Below are 21,749 nucleotides of genomic sequence, written 5' to 3'. Positions count from 1 at the left end.
TCTCTCTAAGCCTTGTGTTCATTTCAATAGACCACAACTACAGAACATAGTTGATACTGTTTTCCTGAGATAATCACCCTGAGATGTAATTAGTGGAGATTTACCCTGCATGGATGGGCACATAATGACTGAGTACTACTGGGATAGCATTGTTTATGCACTCAAGGAATCAAGGAGCCCATTTACCAGATGGAATACTGGGCCTTGAACCAAGAGCACAAGTTTACAGCAAGCATGCTCCAAATATGGGATTTGCTATTAGTTACCAGAGGGAGTGGGACTCAAAGCCAGCTTCATAGCATCAGCTTTTTAGGGGAATTCACAAGATCTACTGTCCTGCTGATGCTCAGTGATCCACAAAGTTCAGAACACCCTATCCCCACTTCCCTAGAGTAGGTGAAGCACATGTCAGTAATGACAGTAACCCAGCCAATATACTAGTTAGTATAATATTACTGGTTTGAAAGGGAGATAATTAAAAATCCACCTGTTCCCCACCACCTACTAGCTAGATGGTCCACAAGACATGCATCTGACGAAGTGGGTATTCACCCACGAAAGCTCATGCTCCAAAACGTCTGTTAGTCTATAAGGTGCCACAGGACTCTTAGCTGCTTTTACAAGACATTCCTAGTTCATTATCTCTCCTGTACTTAATTATGCTTTGGACTGCAAGCTCTTTAACATTTCATTGTCTGTCCTTTGTCTTGTAAACTTCACATGCTTCAATGCTCCCTGTACCCTCTGCTGTGCTAGGAAAACAGCATTATTAAGTGAAGAACTACATCAGGGAAAGTCCTATAAATCTCTGACTAATAGGAGGCTAAAAACTGCACAATTCAAATATCGGAAATCTACTTTCAGATAATCTGGCAACTTTTTATAACCAGTAAACAGTTACTAGTTTTTCTTGGTATTCATTATAACATTAATCCTGGTGGACCCTTGGGACAATAGTGTGGATTTAATATGCATGTCTATGGGAAATTATTTAGCAGAACAAAGATAACAATTAATTATTACATCAGAGAGGAAGTCTACCAGTCTCTTATCCAAAAAATTTGTCACATTCATTTATCAATGTTTAATGAAGTTTCCATGGTAGCATATAATGTTTGAAACCAAAAATCACAACAAATGGCGACTTTTATATTGTGTTGTGGGTGCCTGGTTTCCAAATATGCTATAAAATAAACAACAACTACATCCAAACCAGAGGGACAATTGTGATCATCTCCTCTGTGTGTGTCGCTCCTTACATATTAAATTACACCAGGTGGGTATACAGAAAAAGAGACTGTTCTAATAGCTGCAAACAGGAAAGGAAATATAGTCAAGAGCAGACATACTGAAACTTGCACTGCTGCGGGCCACATTAGAGTTTGCCCTAGGGTCTCAGGACTATATCTGCCTGGCATACTCATTGAAACCAAGATTTTAAAATATATCTCAGGCAAGTAGGATGCCCAATTCCCATTCATTTTAATTGGCTGTCCAACTCCCTTAGGCGGTGTTTAAAATCAGCCTACAAGGACATGCTTTTAAAATAAAAAAGAAAGGTGCACACAGTATATTTTTTAAAAGCTTCTAAGTCACTTAGGCGCCTACATCCTATTTTTTAAAAGTGAAGTAGACACTTAGGAGCCTGAGCTCTAGTCTACACTTAAAGTTTTACTGGCATAATTATGTAAGTAAGGGGTATTTTTTTTACTGACATAAATGTGTCAGTAAAAGCCTTAGAGTAGATCCAGTTATACTGTAAGTTGTTTTATACTGATACAGGTTATTTTGCTTCACCAAACCAGAATAAGTTATACCAGCATAAGCACTTTTATACCAGTATAATATCATCTGTGCTAGGGCATTTTTGCATCTAACTATGCCAGCATAGGTTTCAGAGTAGCAGCCGTGTTAGTCTGTATCCGCAAAAAGAACAGGAGTACTTGTGGCACCTTAGAAACTAACAAATTTCTTTCAGCATGATCTTTCGTGAGCTTCAGCTCACTTCTTCGGATGCATAGAACGCCAGCCTAGTTATAGAAGTGCAACTTTAAGTGTTGACAAAGCCTAAGTCTCAATGAAAATCAGCAGGACTTAGGCTGCTAAATGACTATGTCACTTTTGAAAATAGACACTTTGGGACATTTTAACCTCAACCTTCATATCTGCTTGTACTTATGCCTTCCATGGCAGATGAGTAGAAAAATTCTGATTTAGTTCACAAGCCTTAAAAATATCAGAACATACATAAGAACAGCCATACTGGGTCAGACCAATGGTCCACATAACCCAGTGCCCTGTCAAATCTGCAGTCAATGAACTTTGCCATCATCCTATGGTTCAAGGGAGCTAGTGGTAGGATACATTTAAGGGCCCAGGGAGGATGCCTTTTGAACTTCCCTGCTCTAAAGGAATCTAACAGCACAGTCATATCTATTTTTTCCCTTACCTAAGAAGAATGCAGGCTTATTAAAAAAAAAAAAATTAAAGTGACAAATCTTAAATAAAACATTCACAGTTCTGTTCTCTTTTCTTAATCTAAGAGCTGCTCATCTGAGTCATGTTTCTGCGATGCCAGCTGATGTGCCAGCCTCTCCTCCAGCTGGAAAGACATCAGATCTTTCCTGGTTATTATTCCAACAACTCGGTTCTGTAGGTCAACAACTGTCAGGTGGCGAAGGCCCAAGGTCCGAAAGATGATGTATGTGCGTTGCAGAGAGAAATGAGCCTGAACTGACACCGCTGATTTGTTTATGTACGGCTCCTGCAAGACAAAGAGGTGGGGGTTGGAAAAAATACGTGTGTAGCCATTCCTGTTACAGCAGGCTTCCTGAGTGATGGGGAAGCCTGCTGTAACAGGGATTTCAGCTGTACCCAAATCAGTATAAAGTACACAGTAATGAGCCCTTTCTTTTCCACTAAAAGATCAGGTTCACATTAAGCTGTTATGACTGGAATATACCCAAATCTCACAGGCTGGAACAGCTAAGCTGAGCTCCATTGATATGGTCTGAATTCCTGTTTGGAAATAGTAAATGACCAAGTATTTATTAAGTTAAAGAGATGTTTAATAACTGCTCTCTCACTATACACCCCATTTGTGACATCCTGTAATATTCTTTAGTTAATGTTAGTAAAAATCAGAACTATATACTGCATGAGAGAGAACAAAGAAAAAATATATACTATGAGGTCTCCTGGGTGCTGAATGCTGATCATTGAATCCACCTTAGACATAAATGTTTCCAGATTTAGCTAAAACTAATTTGATAGGTTTCCAAGGTAAATATTGGTATTTTAAGTAGGTGTTCACCAAGTTTCTATATCTTACCTATCCATACAGCATCCTACTCATAACATGGGCCAAATTCTATCCTCAAGTGCATATGGGTGCACCGGGAAATCAGTGGAAGCTCCCCACACCCACCTGAGGATGGTGTGTCTTGTAGTCTCTCCAGGAATATTTTTGGATAGTGGGCAGATTGGAACCAGAGGAGAGAGAGCATTCAGATGTCTTGTCAAAATATTTTTTAAAGAACTAATGAAGGGCAAGATCCACCCAGAAAGTACCCAGAAGTACAAATTGAACCTCACTGCAACAGGGAGGCCCTCAGCAGGATTCATCCACATAGGTCAGCTTGAATTCTGACCATGAGCTCTGTAGGAGCCTATCAGCAAAGGCCATCAAGAGATTGCTGCACTGAATAGTGCATCTCTCAACTGCCCTGCCCATATCCTCACCCCAGCCATTTCTGGCCTCTAGGCTACCTGGCAAAGTGAGGTTACAGCCACTTTGTCCTCCACAAACTCCTCCATAGTAGACTTTCCACCACCAGAGACTCCATGCATTGGCTTATGTCTAAGTTAAAGTTGTATTTCACCCAAAAGGCCTAAAAGGAAACACTAAAAATATATTCTCACGCTCTTTCTACAGGGATTTTTCTCCCATTAGCCCTGACCTGCTATTGTGGCTATTGTGCCAGAGTTTCTTTTTCTGCTATTATGAAACAGATTACCTTGCTTTCCATTGTCAAACTTTTGACATTTCTTCATGAAAAACTGTCTAAAACAGTGTGAAACAGACAAGGTGTGACATAAAAAATGCAGACACGCCTCACTGATTAAACCTCGTAGGGAAACAAGCAAGAGTTGGTTAGTAGTTAAGATTAAAGGTCGGTGAATAATGCACTTTGTGGTTTGTTGGGAATTTTGAAAAGTTGAAAGAAAATTGTGTCATGTCAAACAATGTTAATTTCAATAACAACATTTTGTTTCAGTTTCAATCTTTTTATTGTTTTGGAATTTTAAAAAAAGGAAATTTTGAAAACAATATTTCATGTAAAAATATCAGAATATAGTAGTGCCCACGGGTGCCATGGCTCCCGCAGGGGCATCTTAATTCCCCCCGCGTCCTAGCCGGCGGTCGAGCATCCGCCAAAATGACACCAAATTTCAGAGGCATTTCAGGGGCGACGCCTCTTGATGATGTCGCTTGCTACTGACAAGCGGCGTCATCGAGAGGCGTTGCCGCCGAAATTCGGCAGCATTTCGGTGGATTCTCGACCGCTGCTACGGTCCTTCGTTTGGCACTCGCCAGAGGAAAAGGTTGGGGACCACTGGAATATAGGTTCAATTCATGTAAAAATATAGGTTGAATAATAATATACTCCTTGGTATTCTTTTGTCTGGTCTGCAGTCACATCACCTCTCAAGATGTAATCTAGTCAATGTAATCTCACAAACTAAATAGAGCCAATATTGTTTGGGAGATTAGCAGGGAAAACCCAGAGGCTGCAGGAAATTAAATTCAATATCATCAAAAATCCCAAGCAAAATCTTGGACATATATCTTTGATGACAGCCAGTTTAATCAGTTGTAGGGAATTTCTAATTAATGAATCCACAAAGAAGAAAATGAGCAACTACTTTTACCTTCACATTTCTCTACCATTTTGAGGAGCAGATAACTAAATGTGTAAAAACAAACATGAAATTCTTTAAATGTTTCAGAAGCAGAAAGCTCACAAAAGAATTAGTGACTTCACTGGATCACCAGTGGATGAAGAGAGTAATTAAGGAAGATAAGGACACTGTTGAGATGCTACAGTCTTACTTCTTGTTCAGCCAACCATGAAGACAAACAAGTTTGTTTACATTTACCAGAGATACTGCTGCCTGTTTCTTATTTACAATGTCACTAGAAAGTGAGAACAGGCGTTTACGTGGAACTTTTGTAGCCGGTGTTGCAAGGTATTTACATGCCAGATATGCTAAACATTCATATGCACCTTCATGCTTCAGCCACCATTCCAAAGGACATGCTTCCATGCTGATGATGCTCATTAAAAAAAATAATGCATTAATTAAATTTGTGACTGAACATCTTGGGGGAGAATTGTATGTCTCCTGTTTGGTTTTACCCACATTCTGCCATATATTTCATGTTACAGCAATCTCGGATGATGACCCAGCATATGTTGTTCATTTTAAGAACACTTTCACTGCGGATTTGACAAAAACACAAAGAAGATACTAATGTAAGATTTCTAAAAATAGCTACAGCACTCGACACAAGGTTTAAGAATCTGAAGTGCCATTCAAAATCTGAGAGGAACAAGGTGTGGAGCATGCTTTCAGAAGTCTTAAAAGAGCAACACTCTGATGCAGAAACTACAAAACCCGAACCACCAAAAAAGAAAATCAGCCTTCTGCTGATAGAATCTGACTTAGATGATGAAAATGAACATGCATAGATCTGCTCTGTTTTGGATCATGATCAAGCAGAACCCATCATCATCATGGACGCATGTCCTCTGGAATGGTGGGTGAAGCATGAAGGGACCTATGAATCTTTAGCACATCTAGCATGTAAATATCTTGCGATGCCGGCTACAACAGTGCCATGCGAATGCCTGTTCTCACTTTCAGGTGACATTGTAAACAAGAAGCGGGCAGCAGCATCTCCTGCAAATTGTAACCAAATTTGTTCGTCTGAGCGATTGGCTGAAGTAGGACTGAGTGGATTTGGAGGAGCTACAGTTTAACATTGTTTTATTATTTAATGCAGGGGGGGCTTTTTTACATAATTCTACATTTGGAAGTTCAACTTTCACGATAAAGAGATTGCACTATACTACTTGTATTAGGTGAATTGAAATATACTATTTCTTTTGTTTTTTACAGTGCAAATATTTGTAATAAAAAATAAATATAAAATGAGTACTGTACACTTTGTATTCTGTGTTGTAATTGAAATCAACATACTTGAAATGTAGAAAACATTCAAAAATATTTAAATAAATGGTATTCAATTATTGCTTAACAGTGCAATTAATCGAGATTAATTTTTTTAATCACACAATTAATATTTTTAATCGCGTGACAGCCCTATAAATTATACATATGCATTACAGGTTGTAAGTTAACTGTATCAACTCAAAAAAGGGACCTGGTCTTCCCTGTAGACAGCTCAATGAAGACCTCTGCTTAATGTGTAGCTGTAGTTAAAAAATAATAATAATAAAGCTAATAAAATGTTGGGATGCATAAGGAATGGGACATAGAATAATACAAAGAATATTATAATAATTTTATATATATCAGTAGTATGGCCTCATCTGGAATACTGTGCACAATGCTGGTCAACCCATCTCAAAAAGAATACTGCAGAACTAAAGGAGTGGGGGCGGTCAAAGAAGAGCAGTAAGAATGATCAAAGGCCTGGGGAAACTCACAAATGAAGAGAGATTAAAAAGACAGACTGTTTTGTGACACTTTCTCAGGACACCCAAAATTATAGGTTACCATGCGTCTATTTCCATAAGAGATATTTGCTGGTTCTAAACTCCCTGTTAGCCCAGTCTGCTAGCTATCTGAGACAAATTTCTCAGGACTTTGATGGCCTTTACTTTGCTTGCAGGTAATATGTGCAGGTCCCAAGCCCCTGGAAGATCATTCTCCTGGAGTACCCAGCCCCTGTCACTGGACACTCAGAAAAATTGCCAACTTCATAGATTCCAAGGCCAGAAGAGACCATTGTGATCATCTAGTCTGATTTCCTGCATAACACAGGCCACAGAACTTCCCAAAAAAGTTTACTATCTCCAAAGGGAGTGTGTACACCAGCTTGTTTGATTCAACTAATTCACATTTTGCTTAATATTACAGCAGAGAGATCTACTCATAAAACACAGAAGTTTATTAACAAAGACAGAGATTTAAGTGATACAAAGCAAGGATAATGGAAACAGAATTGGTTACAAATGAAACAGAAGGATAACACACTTCTAAGAGACTAAACATAACTTTAGCAAGCTACAATCCTTTGGCTAAAGCAGTTTTTTTACCCTCTGAGTTCTTCTGTAGAGCTTGCTGGTTTTCAATCAAATCCGGATCCAGATTTTCATGATTTTCCCTACTCCTTACCAGGGATCTCCTCAGTAAATGGGTAACAGAATGTTCTTTTGCTTCTCCTTATATTTCCCAAGGTTCATAGGGACTTTATTCCCAGAGATGGGTTCCGATTCCAGGGTCTGCCCAAGCTGAGTTCACACACCCCTGTCAACCTGCCTTTTCCTATTGACTTCCATGCAAAGGTAGTTCCCATTATATATGGCTCCACTATGCTCAATTTACATTGCAAACAGAGAGATAACTACTTTCCCTCCTGTCTGGGAGAAAACCTGTTTCTCCTTTTGTTTGGTTACAGACTTTAAAGCATAATATCAGTGACTAACCATAATTCTTCATATAGTATTAACACATATGTTTCACAATGATATTAACAACCCTTATGTTACCAGTTTTCATCTGATAACTTACAAGACATTCTTTATAGGTAAATACTATGACAGCAATATGTTAGGCATAGTGAGTTTGTCAAGCCTGTTAAGAGTAGCTGTTACATGACAGTGAACCCTTTGCCAGTTGGCTCTGAAGGGATCTTAAGGTCACATGTTTAGTTTGGAAAGGAGAAGAAGAGAGGACAGGATAAGATAATGATATCAAGAAGGTAGATCAGGAACTTGTGTTCTCCCAATCCTATAGTATAATACAAGAACAAGTGAACATTTAATGAAACTGAAAGAACAGAAATTCAAAACCAACAAAAGGAAATGTGTTCACATCCAATGTGTGATTAAACTGTGGAACTCATTGTCACAGAAAGTCACTGAGCTCAAGAATCAAAAGAGATGAGACATGTATATGGACACCAAGGCTATACAGAGTTATCAGAATTAATAACAAAAATTTAGAAGGAATATTAAACCTCATGCCTTAGGGTTTAAACCCATCTCTAACTATTACAGATCAGGATGAGATCCATGTAGGAGGCAAATTATCCCGGAAGGGAAGCAAGGTGCTTCCTCTAAAGCACCTGTTTCCGGCCAATGTCAGAGGCAGAATACCAGCCTAAATGGACATCAAGTCTGACCCAGTATGGCAATTCCTGTGTTCATTAGGATCACTACAGTCAACTCGAGCAGAGCTCAAAATATTTTTTTTTTTTTAATAAAAACCCTCTAAGTCAGTACCAACTCTGAATTTCCCTGGGTGCCACATTTTGTGTGTGTCTACTCTGTGCATTGTTAACTCATTGAGACAAAGACTTGCTTTATTTATTTATTTATTTTTCTTAAGTCTTGTACAGTGCACCAAAAACTATAATGTGCTTGGGCCCAGTATTCTGGTGCAGTATTTAGGAAATAAACATGGAAATGCTTTGTTTGCTTTATAATGCTAAAGGAGCCAAATGATGACAGTTAAATGATCTACTCCGTTAACGTTGTATCTTTTGGTCAATCTGGAATGTATTTTAATCAAAAGCCTCCTTGAAATGGTCTCCTTTGTTGTATTTTCTTGTTGGCTCGTTTTATCAACATCTGTTACGTTTATACAATATGAATTAAAACTTTGGAATGCTCTTTGTACTCAGCTACTTTTGTTGAGAGTGTAACGTCCCAGGATTGGCAGTGTTTATGTAAGTCAGTGTGGCTGACACAGCCATCATAAACAAATGAGAAAATATAACAAATACATTGTTCATGGAGGAAATGTTTGTTTTTAGAGTTGGCTTCACTCTTACCAGATTGATGAAGAGTTGCTGATACTGAGGATCTGTACTGTAGCGATTCAGCAGCATGGTCATCTGTGGTGGATCAGGCAACTTCTCCACTGTTATCTGCAATAGGCAAGATTCTATTTCTCCTTCCAAACCTTTCTAATTTGACTCTAAACCATAGGATGGATTTTCATCTGCATCTGTACATCCTAATTTTTTTACACCAATCTCACGTTTAGGATTTTTAAATCCTTTCTTCATTTTGATAAATTAATAATACCTGGCTCTTCTGCAGTTGTTTGCACCTTCGTTATGCTTTATCAACATTAATTAAACCTCATAATTGGCAAAGGTGATTACACTCACCAAGCTAAGTATTACCTGCCCCATTTTACAGACAGGAAACAGAGAGGGGACTGGAGTAGCTGATTTAAGGATTGTGTCAGAGCCAGGATTAGAATACAAAAATTCCCGGCTTCCACTCCTGTGTTCCTCCCAGAGTCTGGGCTGCTCCAGGAGCGCCTGTAACTTATTGCAGTTTCATCTGGCTGTTTATGGGCTGCCCTTTTCTTTAGTTTATAATTTTACTACTTATGTAACAACATATTAATAACCATTTTCATTCCTAGTACAATCCCTGGGCATATCAAACATGCATCAATTAACAAAAGGGAGAAATAAAGAAAAGTGATTACCTTCTGGTAGAGGAGAAGAGGACAGCAGGAAAGAGAATCATGGTTAGTTTCTGTTTCAAAGATGGCTTCATGTTGCAGCAGCATGCACAGTTCTAACCTAGGTTTTACAAGGAATACATTCACCATCAAAGCCAAATTAAAAAAGGGCCAACATAACGGATTATAATCTCCAGAAACCAGTGCCTGACAATGCTAAAAATATACAGAGATGATGAGTCTAATATTAGTGGGCAATACATTGTTTATACAAAGCAAGTTTTGCTTTCCTAGATTTCCAGTGTAAATTGTGTCTCTCTCTTCGGGTTTCGGTTTGGTGTGGAACTCTTCCCAAACCTTTATTTTTTTGAAAATAGATTTATCCTCTCTATATTTTTATTTTTTATCTGAATTAATAGGATTGGCAAAAGCTGCTTGTGGAGTCTATCTAGTTTGTTCCAATCAAGTCATAACTGCAGTTACAAAGGGGATCAGGTTTGTCATCTTTTTTTGTATAGATTTTTTCAGTTCCACTTATGTCCACATTAAAGCATGAGACCCATGTTTGTAAAAAAAATTCAGACTCATTGTGGTTTAAATAAGGAGTGAAATCCTGGCACCCAATTACTTCAGTGGGACCAGGATTGTACCCACGATCTGTGTGAGACATCCATCTTTGCTGTCTGATTCAAATTCAAATGGCCATCTTTATCAATATATGTAAAATTTGTGGCCACTGAGATACACGTGGGACACAGGGAACAGCAATCACACAACCTTTAATTAGGAGTTCGGCAGGGAAGAGATTGAAATACAAAGTGACTTTTCTAAATGGAAAATGAAGAATTAGGATCAAAACTCCAGTTCCTAAGTTATTGTTATAAACTCCCATCAGTGTTCTCAGAGTACAGAGTCTGTGGGAGTGTAATATGCTCACATACACAGGGTTCAAGATGGAGACCCAACCTCAGATCCCTCGCTTCCAGACAGGAACGCTATCACTGCTTTCTAGTGAACCTTCTGGATGACAGAAGATGAGGCACTGACAGGTTCCCAGAGGGAGGAACATCCAACTTTCCTAAGCCAGAAGATGATCAGAATGGCATGGGTCCTTCAAAGGTTCTAGCAAGCCTCCTGGCTGGCATAAGGGAAGGCCATAATAGACTCCAGCAGGAGGAACATCCATCTCTCCCCAGCCAGAAGGAGAGTCACATGTCTGGTGCTAGTGGGGGCAACTAATGGAGGGGGATCCACCTATGGAGGGAAATGATGACAGAAACTTCCAGGATACATATCAGTGTATAGCTCAATTTGTAGACAGTAGGAGAAATTTAAATAAAGGGGGACTAATAGGAAAAATGAGCAAAAATTTGAAAATGAAAAATATGGGCAATATAGTGTTTTTCCCTATGATTCCCGGGACTTTTTATAAAAGGGGATGGGGGGAGGAAAATGCATGTTTCCCATAGTAGCTAGGGACATGACCAAGTTTCTAGTTTCGGTTACCTGGAAGTAGGTTAAAGAGGGATTTATGCTGTAGATGAATATACAGTAACTATAGATTTGCTGATCCAGTTTAACAGTGATTCAAGCTGTTCTTGGCACACTCAAGATAATCTCCAGGAGAACATGTTCCTCAATCTTGTGTTATGGCAGGTAATGTGTTGGGGGTATATCAAGAACTTAAAATATTGCAAAAGAAAAAAAATCTTATTTCATTCAAATCTAAAAGAATATGCAGCAATATACATCACTTTCCTGCACATTGTCTTAATTAGCTACAGTATTTATTACAATTTAATACAATTTATTTCTTCTCTTCTATTTGTTCAGTATTTTGAAAAACACTTGTCATCAAACCTTTCTGAAATTTAAAATGAGATATTTTGCCCTTCATCCAGGGCTCTCAAAGAGCTTTAGGATTATTAAGCATCCCTGTAACTGGGGCATATAGATGCCTTTTTCACAGATGAGATACAAAGAGATGAAATAACTTGCCCAAGGTTACACAGGAAATCAGTGGCAGAGCCAGGTAGAGGTCCAGTCAGCGGCTCCAACCATTAAACACACCTTTCCCTCCCAAGAAAAATGAGTAAATAACTAACATAGCTCATATTTACTACTGCAACAAAATTACTCACTATACATCCCCCTCCCCAAACAACCTTTTTTTGGCACTGACATCTTTAAAAAATCACTTCCACATTACTAATGAGAGCAAATCTCTGAGGCAGCCCTTGGTCTGTACCTAACTAGTGCAGTTCTAACTCTTGATAGACAGTTGTTTCTGAAGAGCAGCCAAGTACTCTTCCACCAGGCAGGTACTCCTCCTGATATGTTCACTGCAGCGGTGGACATGGACAAGATGAAAATCCAGTAATGCAGTAGGTCTTCTCTTTAATGTATTATTCTGTCTGTTTGCAAGGATCACCTGTTCACAGTTATACTTACTGGTTCACATTATATAACATTTCTCACGAGCCTCCAAATCACATTAAGTAATTGTGAATTATACACCTGAGCCAAACTCTGCCCCCAGATATTCATTTACAACTACCATGGGATCATTTCATTCACCACTGAAATGCAGCCACCTTCAGGGAGCAAAACTGTATGGCTTATCTCGGGGCCAGAATTCTATTTGTAGCTTTAAACAATACATTGTTCTACAAGCTAGAGATGGACCCCAAATGCAAAGTTCTGATCCACAGTGGTACTTTCCAAAGTCTGGAGGTGTTCATATCCAGGATATGGTTTGAGCCTGTCCATCACACAAACCCTTTTGTTTTCCACTTTAACAGTGTCTGACTGGAGGAAAAAGCAGGTGACGTTTACCATGAGCTTAAAGAGCAGAAACATTTGCTCATCACCAGTGGTTTCTTGGCTGGTTTTGGGAGCTTGCAATTTGCTCAACACTGTTCTTAACTCAACTCAGTGGGGAGTCACTTAGCAGGGCTTTGAGAAGTGAGAGGAATTTGGCTAGTCAAAAAAGGCACCCAGACACACAATGAAGGAAATTGTAGGAACATTTCTGATAAGAATCCAATCCTATTAAAGCTTGCCATATTTGAGAGAAAAATGAGCGCACGTTATTGGATTTGGGCCTCCAGAAGTCATGCTTTGGAGGCATAACAACATCACACTTTGATGTTACACACAACATCCTTCCTATCACATCATCAAGCCTTAGAAAGAGCAGACCGAACATGTTCCTTGCACTATTTTTTGGACTTAACAGGAAGTTCTAGGATTCAAACTTGGACTCAGCAATTGTTCTTTTACTCTTTGTTTATTTAAGAAGGAAGAAAACCCTTAAGTAATGAATCTCATTTCAAAGGCACTGTTGTAGTTTTATATACTATATCTGTTACAAAACATGCATCATGAGGACACACATAATTAAGATAATAGATGATTATCACAACCTCCAAGTGTTATATTCGGCATGATACTCAGGAATTAAAAGTATTTGACAACTTAGAACGTCACCCTTTTCTTGTCAGAAAAGCCCATTTATCAGAGGAAACTGCAAATTCTGTGCATGGGGGAGTGACATAAGAGGAACACAAGCTCAAAAATAGCTATAAATACAAAGACAGTAGATTAAACAAATCCTATCACTGGCAAAACCATTCAGGGCATGACTCTTTCACCATGAATGCAAAGGAGAGCCATGGATTTTATTGAGAAAATTAGAGAACCTGGAGTATTTGTTTCAGTTTGTTCACTGATGTTTAAAACCCATTGTTTCTGCATTAATTCACCAAAGATACCTGCACTGCTTCTTGCGTGTGCATTTTGTTTCTGAAATTTTATTGTCTATGTGTGGCTTGATATGGACTGTGAATTAAATGTGTGTCGTGTATGAAGCAGAGCACAATGAAGGAAGGTAATATAATTATCCCTCCATCTGCAAAAAGAGCCGCTTCTCTGTTGCATCTTCATTAAGGCATGATCCAAAGGTCCAGTGACAAGTTCTGGTTTCAGTGGGCTTCAGACCAGGCTCCATATCCTAGCTATGCTTTTTGTAAAGTAAAGAAGATAGGTTTCAAAATAGCATGATAAAAAGATACAGAAGCCCCTCTGTGGTCTCTAATGATCCCTAATGTGTAGGGGTGCTACTGATTGCCTCATCCAATGCACTGGCAGGCAGATCCCTAGCTAGGGTTGCCAACTCTCCAGGACTGCTAATCATTCATTAAAGATTAGGTCATGTGATGAAACCTCCAGGAATATGTCCAACCAAAATTCGCAATCCTATCCTTAGCTGGTGTAAATTGTAAAAGCTCCATTGAAATCAATGAAGCTATGACGGTTTCCTGCAGCTGAAGATCTGCCACCACGTACCTTCAACTTTTTACAAAAGTCAATAAGAATTGTGGGTGCTCAGCACCCTACAGGAAACCCTCAGCAGAGCTGGGTCATAACTCTGCTACTCAGTAAAAGTTAAGCACTTGTTCTAACACTTACCGTAATGTGGCCTTCACAAGATAATACAACAGGAGAGATTTTATGCATAAAACTATAAAAGGGATAACCAGTCTGAGGCAAACAGGCCTATTTCTCTGAGTTATTTATGCTTTGTATTAACATAGCTGCTGTTAAACTAGGAAAGATGGTTTTCACGTGTTTCTTTAAATTGTGGAAAAACTGAAATTTTTGTAAAATGCGGAAATGATTTATTCCTTTTATGGAGGATTAGCGAGGGTTTGAGGATTAGATCCCGGGGTATAAGGCACTGCTAGAGAGCTCAGATTTTTCATTTATGACAGGTAAATCTCAGAACAGTTAGAGGGTCAGTTCAGGTTAAGCAGCCAAAATTGCTAGTGTTTATCCAAACCACTTGAGCCTACAAACTTCGGCTAGAAACTGTGTAAGAACAGTCTTTGATTAGATTTTGGCGCTCTGACTTCGAAAGGGATGGTCTTGTGGTTGATGCACTGTACTCAGATCCTCAAATTCTGGGATCAAAAACTGTCTATGCCACTAGCTTCCCATGTGACCTGGGCAAGATATTTAATCTCAGTGCCTCAGGTTCCGACTCTGTAAAATGAGGACCATTTTCCCTACCTCAACAGCAGGTTATGAAGTCAAATATTTAAAGGTTGCGAAGTTCTCAGATACATATTTATTAGGACCCCATCACTGCAATAAGTAAATGAGTGAATGAATAAATAGACAGATAGTCCTAGCCTAAATGTGAAAATACAGAAATCACACCAAAATTGGAAAACAAATGGAAAAATGCAAACTTAATATTTCTGAATCTTCACAAGGTTCCATTTGGTTTGATTCTAGAAATGGGCAAAAACCCAGAACTGGATTCATATTTGACCCTCCCTCCCCCCAGTCTGGTTTGCTACCATCCAGATTTTCAATTTCAGAAGAATTTACCACACATTTAAACTATAGGACAAAATATGTGATCAGTCTTTCCATACACACACCAGTTTTCCCATGCCCATATTTGATTTCCATATTTAACAGTCCACTTGCCTAAAAGCCACCCACATGTGGCTGCATACATTTTTAATTTAGCTTTTTGAGTTAAGCACCTACACTCTGTAGCACTCTGGCATTTACTCCAAAAGGCTGTGTGGCAGAATCCTGCAACACCTGCACAATTATTTGTATAATCAGACAGGCCCACTAATTATTAAAGTATCAAATAACGTTGTTCTTTGTAAGAAGTTTCACATTAAGATCCAAAATAAAAATCTGTGCCATAAACTCCAAAAACCTTCCTCCATCTTCATTGCCCATTGCTACACTGTCCTAGGATTCTGACAATATATGCAGGGCTGCCCAGAGGACTCAAGGGCCCTGGAGGCTTCAGCAGCGGGAGGCCCCCACTGCTGAATTGCCGCCGAAGACCCAGCACTTTGGTGACGGGTCCCGGAGCAGAAGGACCCCCCACAGCGGGTCTTCAAGGCACTTCGGCGGTGGGTCCCGGGCCGGGAGGACCCCCAGCCACTAAAGACCCGACACTTCGGCAGCGGGTCCCAGAGCGGAAGGACCCCCCACCGCCAAATTGCTGCCGAAGCCCCGGAGCGGAAGAAGCTCCAGGGGCCCAGGCCCTTCGAGAGTTTTCCAGGCCCCCCAGAGCGAGTGAAGGACCCCGCTCCAGGGGCCCTTAAAAAGTCTCGTGGGGGCCCCTGCGGGACCCAGGGCCTGGAGCAAATTGCCCCACTTGCACCCCCACTCTGGGCAGCCCTGAATATATGGGAAGGAGTGTAATGTCAAAGGGCTTTCTTGAAAGTGCTGGATTCACTTTATTTCAAAATGAAACCCAAATCAGCAATAGGTTACTCTCAGTGAGTTGTTCTAATTTAAATGTCAGGTTACTGTATACTGTATCATTTTTTTTAATCTCACATTTAAACTAATTGGCCAGCTTTTCAAACTCAGGAATTTATGACATTGTACAAACAAACAATATGCCCTCAGATCCCATACTTGTACTCAAATAATTGCAAGAGCACCTTTATATGCAGTCAACTATCCCATTTGCACACACACACAAAGTTTTCATGTATGTAATGTGCACTTTTATTTTTTGCTGGCTCAACTTAAATTCAGCATTTTAAAGTGTAGTCCACATAATTTGCCTCATTTCTATCACTGATCAGTGCTAGAAGGATCACCATTATGAAGAAAGGATGATGGGAAGACCATGGATGTTCTTTTAGAAGAAAAGAAAATCTTTATGCAATACAATTATCTCCCCGTGTATTGCATGAACTTTGCAGCCTTCTGTACCTGATTGAGTAACTTTGCATTCCTGGTAACTGAACTTAGTATCCTCTTAACAAAGTGCCAGAAGGAAAAAGTTCTCCAACTTGCAAAATGACAAATTATTTCAGAGGGTGCCAGCAGAGAGACTTTGTTGATATTAAGGTTAATCTTTCCACAGTCACACTCAAGAATTACTTCACATATTAAGTGTTTGGGGCATCATGAATGTTAGGATTTTTTCTTAAGCCTTCCATTCACTCCCAAACTGTTGTACTGCATTTTTCTTTCCAAATGCAAATGCTTCTCTTATAAAATATAGGGACATTGGTTTATTAAAAGGGTGTGTGAGAATGTGTGTGTATATGTGGGGAGGCATGTCATAGTATACCCCATCTGGTAAAGTGGATGGAAGTAAACTAGAAAAAACTGTCCCCTCTTATGGATGCATTCAAGTCATAGAAGCATTTCTACGATACTGTCCTGGAGAGATCCGTAACTTTTCACAGTGCCATGTTCCTTTCCCAGCAGCACATATTAGCAGTCTGTACCGTGCCACAAAACATTCTTAACTCACAATGGTTTCTATTCACTTTGCTGACCAGAGACAAATCATACCTAATAAACTGCCATGAAATATACATATATATAGTACTTTGGAGCAATTATTTCCCTGTTAAAGGATGTTACTGTGTAATACAGCTTTAAGTTTTCAACTTTGTCATATTTTCTAAACTATGATCTCTTCAATTTACTTTCAGGTCTGTGACATTCCCCTTTACTGGAGTGAAAGCATGCAATAGCTAAACAATGTGGTTTGGATTTAGTGTTCCCATGCATCATCATGAAAATGTTTGTCTCAGCATAGTGTCATTATTGTTACTTGGAACAGCTGCTCTACCATCTCTTTAAATTGAGGAAAACAAAGCATCCCCCTTTCCTTACTAGTTTACAAGCAGGGAATTTAAAACAAGACTATCCAACAGAGGGTTTATGAATATAGTGTTCTGTACTTGGTTTCCCCACAAAGCAGAATGACTAGCACAGCAACAACAAATAACAGTGTTGCAGATATAAATGCTGTTTGGTTCCCTCTCTTGGTAGCAATTTTGCCTCTAGGATAGAAGGTTATCAGAAGTTCAAGCCTCACACTAAAGCTTGGACTCCTATGTGCACTGCAGCACTGAACATTAAAGGTGTCCTCTGAATGGGAAGTCAAACAGAATTTTCTAGTGGCTGTACAGTTGAAGGTTCAATATCTCAATGCACTTCCTGAAATGAGTAAAGAATAGCCCTGGATATCCTGGCCAGCGTTCCCTGCCTAACTAAAACAGGCACTAACATCCAGTGTGGTGTAGGAACTGTTCACAAGAGCATAACAGCAGCTCTGTTTGTCTGTGTAGTAACTACCAGTGTTCCTGATCTCCAGGAACGCAAACTTTCAATCTTTAGTCACATAAGGAGTCTTACTCATACAAGTAATACCAGTTTTATTGAAAGTTCTCACATGAATACAGACTACTCACATGATTAGGGTACCAATATGATGGATCAAGCCCTAATTCAGCTTTTAGGCCAAGATTTTCAAAAGTCACTAATGGTTTTGGGTGCCTCAAATGTTTCAGTACCCAAACATGATACACTTTAAAGGAGCCTGACTTTCAAACAACGCCAAGCACCAACTCTGGGGAAAAAAATAGACCCCTTTAAGATGTCTGAAGATGGACACCCATTATTTGAAGCATTTAGAATAATTAGCCACTTTTGAAATCTTGACCTCAGTTTCTACCTTTTCAGTTAGAGGAAGGGTAAAAATGAACTTAGGTGGCTAAGTGACTGGGGAGCCTAAGTCCCATTTTCCAAAGGAACAAACTCCCAAGTTAGTTTTGAAAAATGGGATTTAGGCACCTAAATCACTTAGATATTTTTACCTGGAAGCTTTTAAGCTGAGGTAGTTTGATCTGAGGGAGGCAATTGCACAGGATTCAGCCACTCCTGGTCCCATATCCAATATAGCACCATATCAAAAACTGCTAAAATAGCTGCAACCAAAGTGAAACTGGCTTGTTTGTTTGTTAGTTTGTTTTGGCTTTGTGACAGTTTCATTTTGGATGTAAAATTTTTGGCAGTGTACTTTTATTTATTTTTTCAGTTTTATCTGAAGTATAATAATTTCCATTAACTATAAATGCTGACATCTCAGTGAACACCCTGGGTGGGAGGAAATGGGGTTTCCTAGGTGAAAAAAGTACACACACAAAATGTGGGCATGATGCCAGAAATTTCCCACTCAGTGGCAGTAAGCCAAGATTTTACCAGTTTTCCATTAGAGCCAACATATTTTGTACAGTCCTGCTTAGACTCTATGACATTGTGGTTTCTGTGCAATTACCTTCTCCTGATCAAACTAAATCAAACTAAAAAAATTCCTTCAGTTAAAATGGGATATAATGGATAACAACTGTGTAGGTAATGATACAACAGCAAAAATAGGGAAAAGTGCCCCTGTCCATTCCAGCAGATAAATTGTATAAGATGCAAAGCCTACAGGTTTAGGTATAAAGAAAATGGTCTGTTTTGTGTTACCGATGACCACTTTGCAGGCAATTTGGGTATTGAATAGCCTATCTCCATGATACAGCTGTAGCATCGGGCACTCAGTGCCCTGTTTGAGCAGAGTTTAAAGCTGCAGCAATTAGGGTAGGGTAGGGTAGGAAGAACTCAGGCTATGAAAAAATCTTTCCCTCACACCTCAGTGACACCTCATCAAAAGGAAGCCGAAGAAACAGATCCACAAGAAGTCATCCATTCACCTGCCTTTCCTGGGTGAATGTTGGGAGGATCTAACTGAAGAAATACCCAGTTTTTCACTTTCTTGGACAATGGGGAATTAAGTCTTGAGAGGCTATCCCTGGTTTTTGAGGAAACACTGGGTGAAAGGTGCTATTCCCTCACATCTTGAAGAAAGGAGAGCAAGTTGGAGAGGACTGCTTGCATGGAGGTGGAGAAGGCAAGCGTCTTGGGAGGCACAAACATTGGACGGATTAGATATCATGGAGAATGGTGCCCCTATGAGGGTTGTCAGATGGAGAGAGGAGATCAGATCTGAGCAGCAGATGTGTCTCACAGAAGAGTGCATGTGGAAGGAACTGCTAAGAAGGAAGTAGTGATGTGTCAAAGTGGCGGCAAGTTTCTCAGGGAAGTGGGCATGAAGGAGACAAATATGCATGGGATAGTAGGTGCCTCAAGAAGATTACCCTTTGTCCTATGGGGCAGTAGAGGAGGGAGAACTGCAAAGGAGGTTTCTTTCCTGGAGACAATAAGCTATCATCAGCTTCCCCACCACATTCCAGCTGTGCCCATAGTCAGGGGAAGAAAACCAGCTACCAGCAGCCTTCCTTCACACTCATCCCCAGTTTATTCTACTTTTACTATGGTTTATATTATACGGTTCCCTTTTTGTCAAAGAAGGTGTGGCACACTAAAGCCCAAAGAGTAATCTGTCAAGTAGCAACCTCTCGGTGTCTCCATTGCACTACATCATGCTTACAATGAAGGTACAACACCTACATCCCACAGGTGTTCAGTAAGGGGAAAGACCCTATTTGAACACAGACTGGCTAACCTAGTGAGGAGGGCTTTAAACTAGGTTCAACAGGGACAGGTGAGCAAAGCTCACAGGGAAGTGGAGAATATGGAGACCTGGGAGATGAGTCAGAAATTGGAGGGAGCATGGGCCATAATGGCAGAGAGAAAGGAAGGTCAGGGAAAAACTGGGAGGCAAGATCAAATCAGTATCTTAGATGCCTATATAAAAATGTGAGAAGTATGGGTAATAAGCACGAAGAATAGGAAGTGCTAATAAATAAATACAACTATGACATTGTTGGCATCACCAAAACTTGGTGGGATAACACACATGATTGGAATGTTGGTATGGATGGATACAGCTTGCTCAGGAAGGATAGACAGGGGGGAAAGGGAGAAGGTGTTGCCTTATATATTAAAAAATGTACATACTTGGACGAAGGTGGAGATGGACATAGGAGACAGAAGTGTTGAGAGTCTCTGGGTTAGGCTAAAAGAAGGCAAAAACCAAGGGTGATGTCATGCTAGGAGTCTACTACAGGCCACCTAACCAGGTGGAAGAGGTGGATAAGGCTTTTTTTAAACAACTAACAAAATCATCCAAAGCTCAAGATTTGGTGGTGATGGGGGACTTCAACTATCCAAATATATGTTGGGAAAATAACACAGCAGGGCACAGACTATCCAATAAGTTCTTGGACTGCATTGCAGACAACTTTTTATTTCAGAAGGTTGAAAAAGCTACTAGGGGGAAGCTGTTCTAGATTTGATTTTAACAAATAGGGAGGAACTTGTTGAGAATTTGAAAGTGGAAGGCAGCTTGGATGAAAGTGATCATGAAATCATAGAGTTCACAATTCTAAGGAAGGGTAGAAGGGAGTACAGCAAAATAGGACAATGGATTTCAAGAAGGCGGATTTTGGTAAGCTCAGAGAGCTGACAGGTAAGGTCTCATGGGAATCAAGACTGAGGAGAAAAACAACTGAGGAGAGTTGGCAGTTTTTCAAAGGGACACTATTAAGGGCCCGAAAGCAAGCTGTTCTGCTGGGTAGGAAAAATGTGGCAAAAGACCCGCTTGGCTTAACCATGAGATCTTGCATGATCTAAAAAATAAAAAGGAGTCATATAAAAAATGGAAACTAGGACAAATTACAAAGGATGAATATAGGCAAACACCACAGGAATGCATGGGCAAGGGGCAAGATTAGAAAGGCAAAGGCACAAAATGAGCTCAAACTAGCTACAGGAATAAAGGGAAACAAGACGACTTTTTATCAATACATTAGAAGCAAGAGGAAGACCAAGGACAGGGTAGGCCCACTGCTCAGTGTGGAGGGAGAAACAGTAACAGGAAACTTGGAAATGGCAGAGATGCTTAATGACTTCTTTGTTTCGGTCTTCACTGAGAAGTCTGAAAGAATGCCTAACATAGTGAATGCTAATGGGAACGGGGTAGATTTAGAAGATAAAATAAAAATAAAAAAGTTAAAAATTACTTAGAAAATTTAGGTGCCTACAAGTCACCAGGGCCTGATGAAGTGCATCGTAGAACATTCAAGGAGCTACTAGAGGAGGTATCTGACTCTCTAGCTATTAACTTTGGAAAATCATGGCAGACAGGAGAGATTCCAGAAGACTGGAAAAGGGCAAATCTAGTGCCCATCTATAAAAAGGGAACTAAAAACCCCGGAAACTAC

The 21,749-nt window shown here is 39.8% G+C and overlaps 1 protein-coding gene across 1 annotated transcript in view; it reads right to left on the bottom strand.

Annotated features, from left to right (window-relative positions):
- Positions 1-2,107: 2,107 nt before the first annotated feature.
- LOC127044713 (uncharacterized) overlaps positions 2,108-21,749 on the bottom strand; it is a 73,470-nt gene continuing 53,828 nt past the window's right edge. Inside the window, exons 5-7 of the mRNA XM_050939780.1 lie at positions 9,757-9,853; positions 9,086-9,181; positions 2,108-2,764 (exon numbers count right to left, since the gene is read on the bottom strand). Of these exons, the coding sequence (XP_050795737.1) occupies positions 2,534-2,764; positions 9,086-9,181; positions 9,757-9,853 (424 nt within the window). The 3' untranslated portion in view covers positions 2,108-2,533. The remainder of the gene's footprint in view (positions 2,765-9,085; positions 9,182-9,756; positions 9,854-21,749) is intronic.

This window comes from Gopherus flavomarginatus, chromosome 2 (assembly GCF_025201925.1).
Source record: "Gopherus flavomarginatus isolate rGopFla2 chromosome 2, rGopFla2.mat.asm, whole genome shotgun sequence".
Taxonomy (NCBI): domain Eukaryota; kingdom Metazoa; phylum Chordata; order Testudines; family Testudinidae; genus Gopherus; species Gopherus flavomarginatus.
Note: the sequence above shows the minus strand (reverse complement) of the source record. Positions and strands in the feature narration are given on the sequence as shown.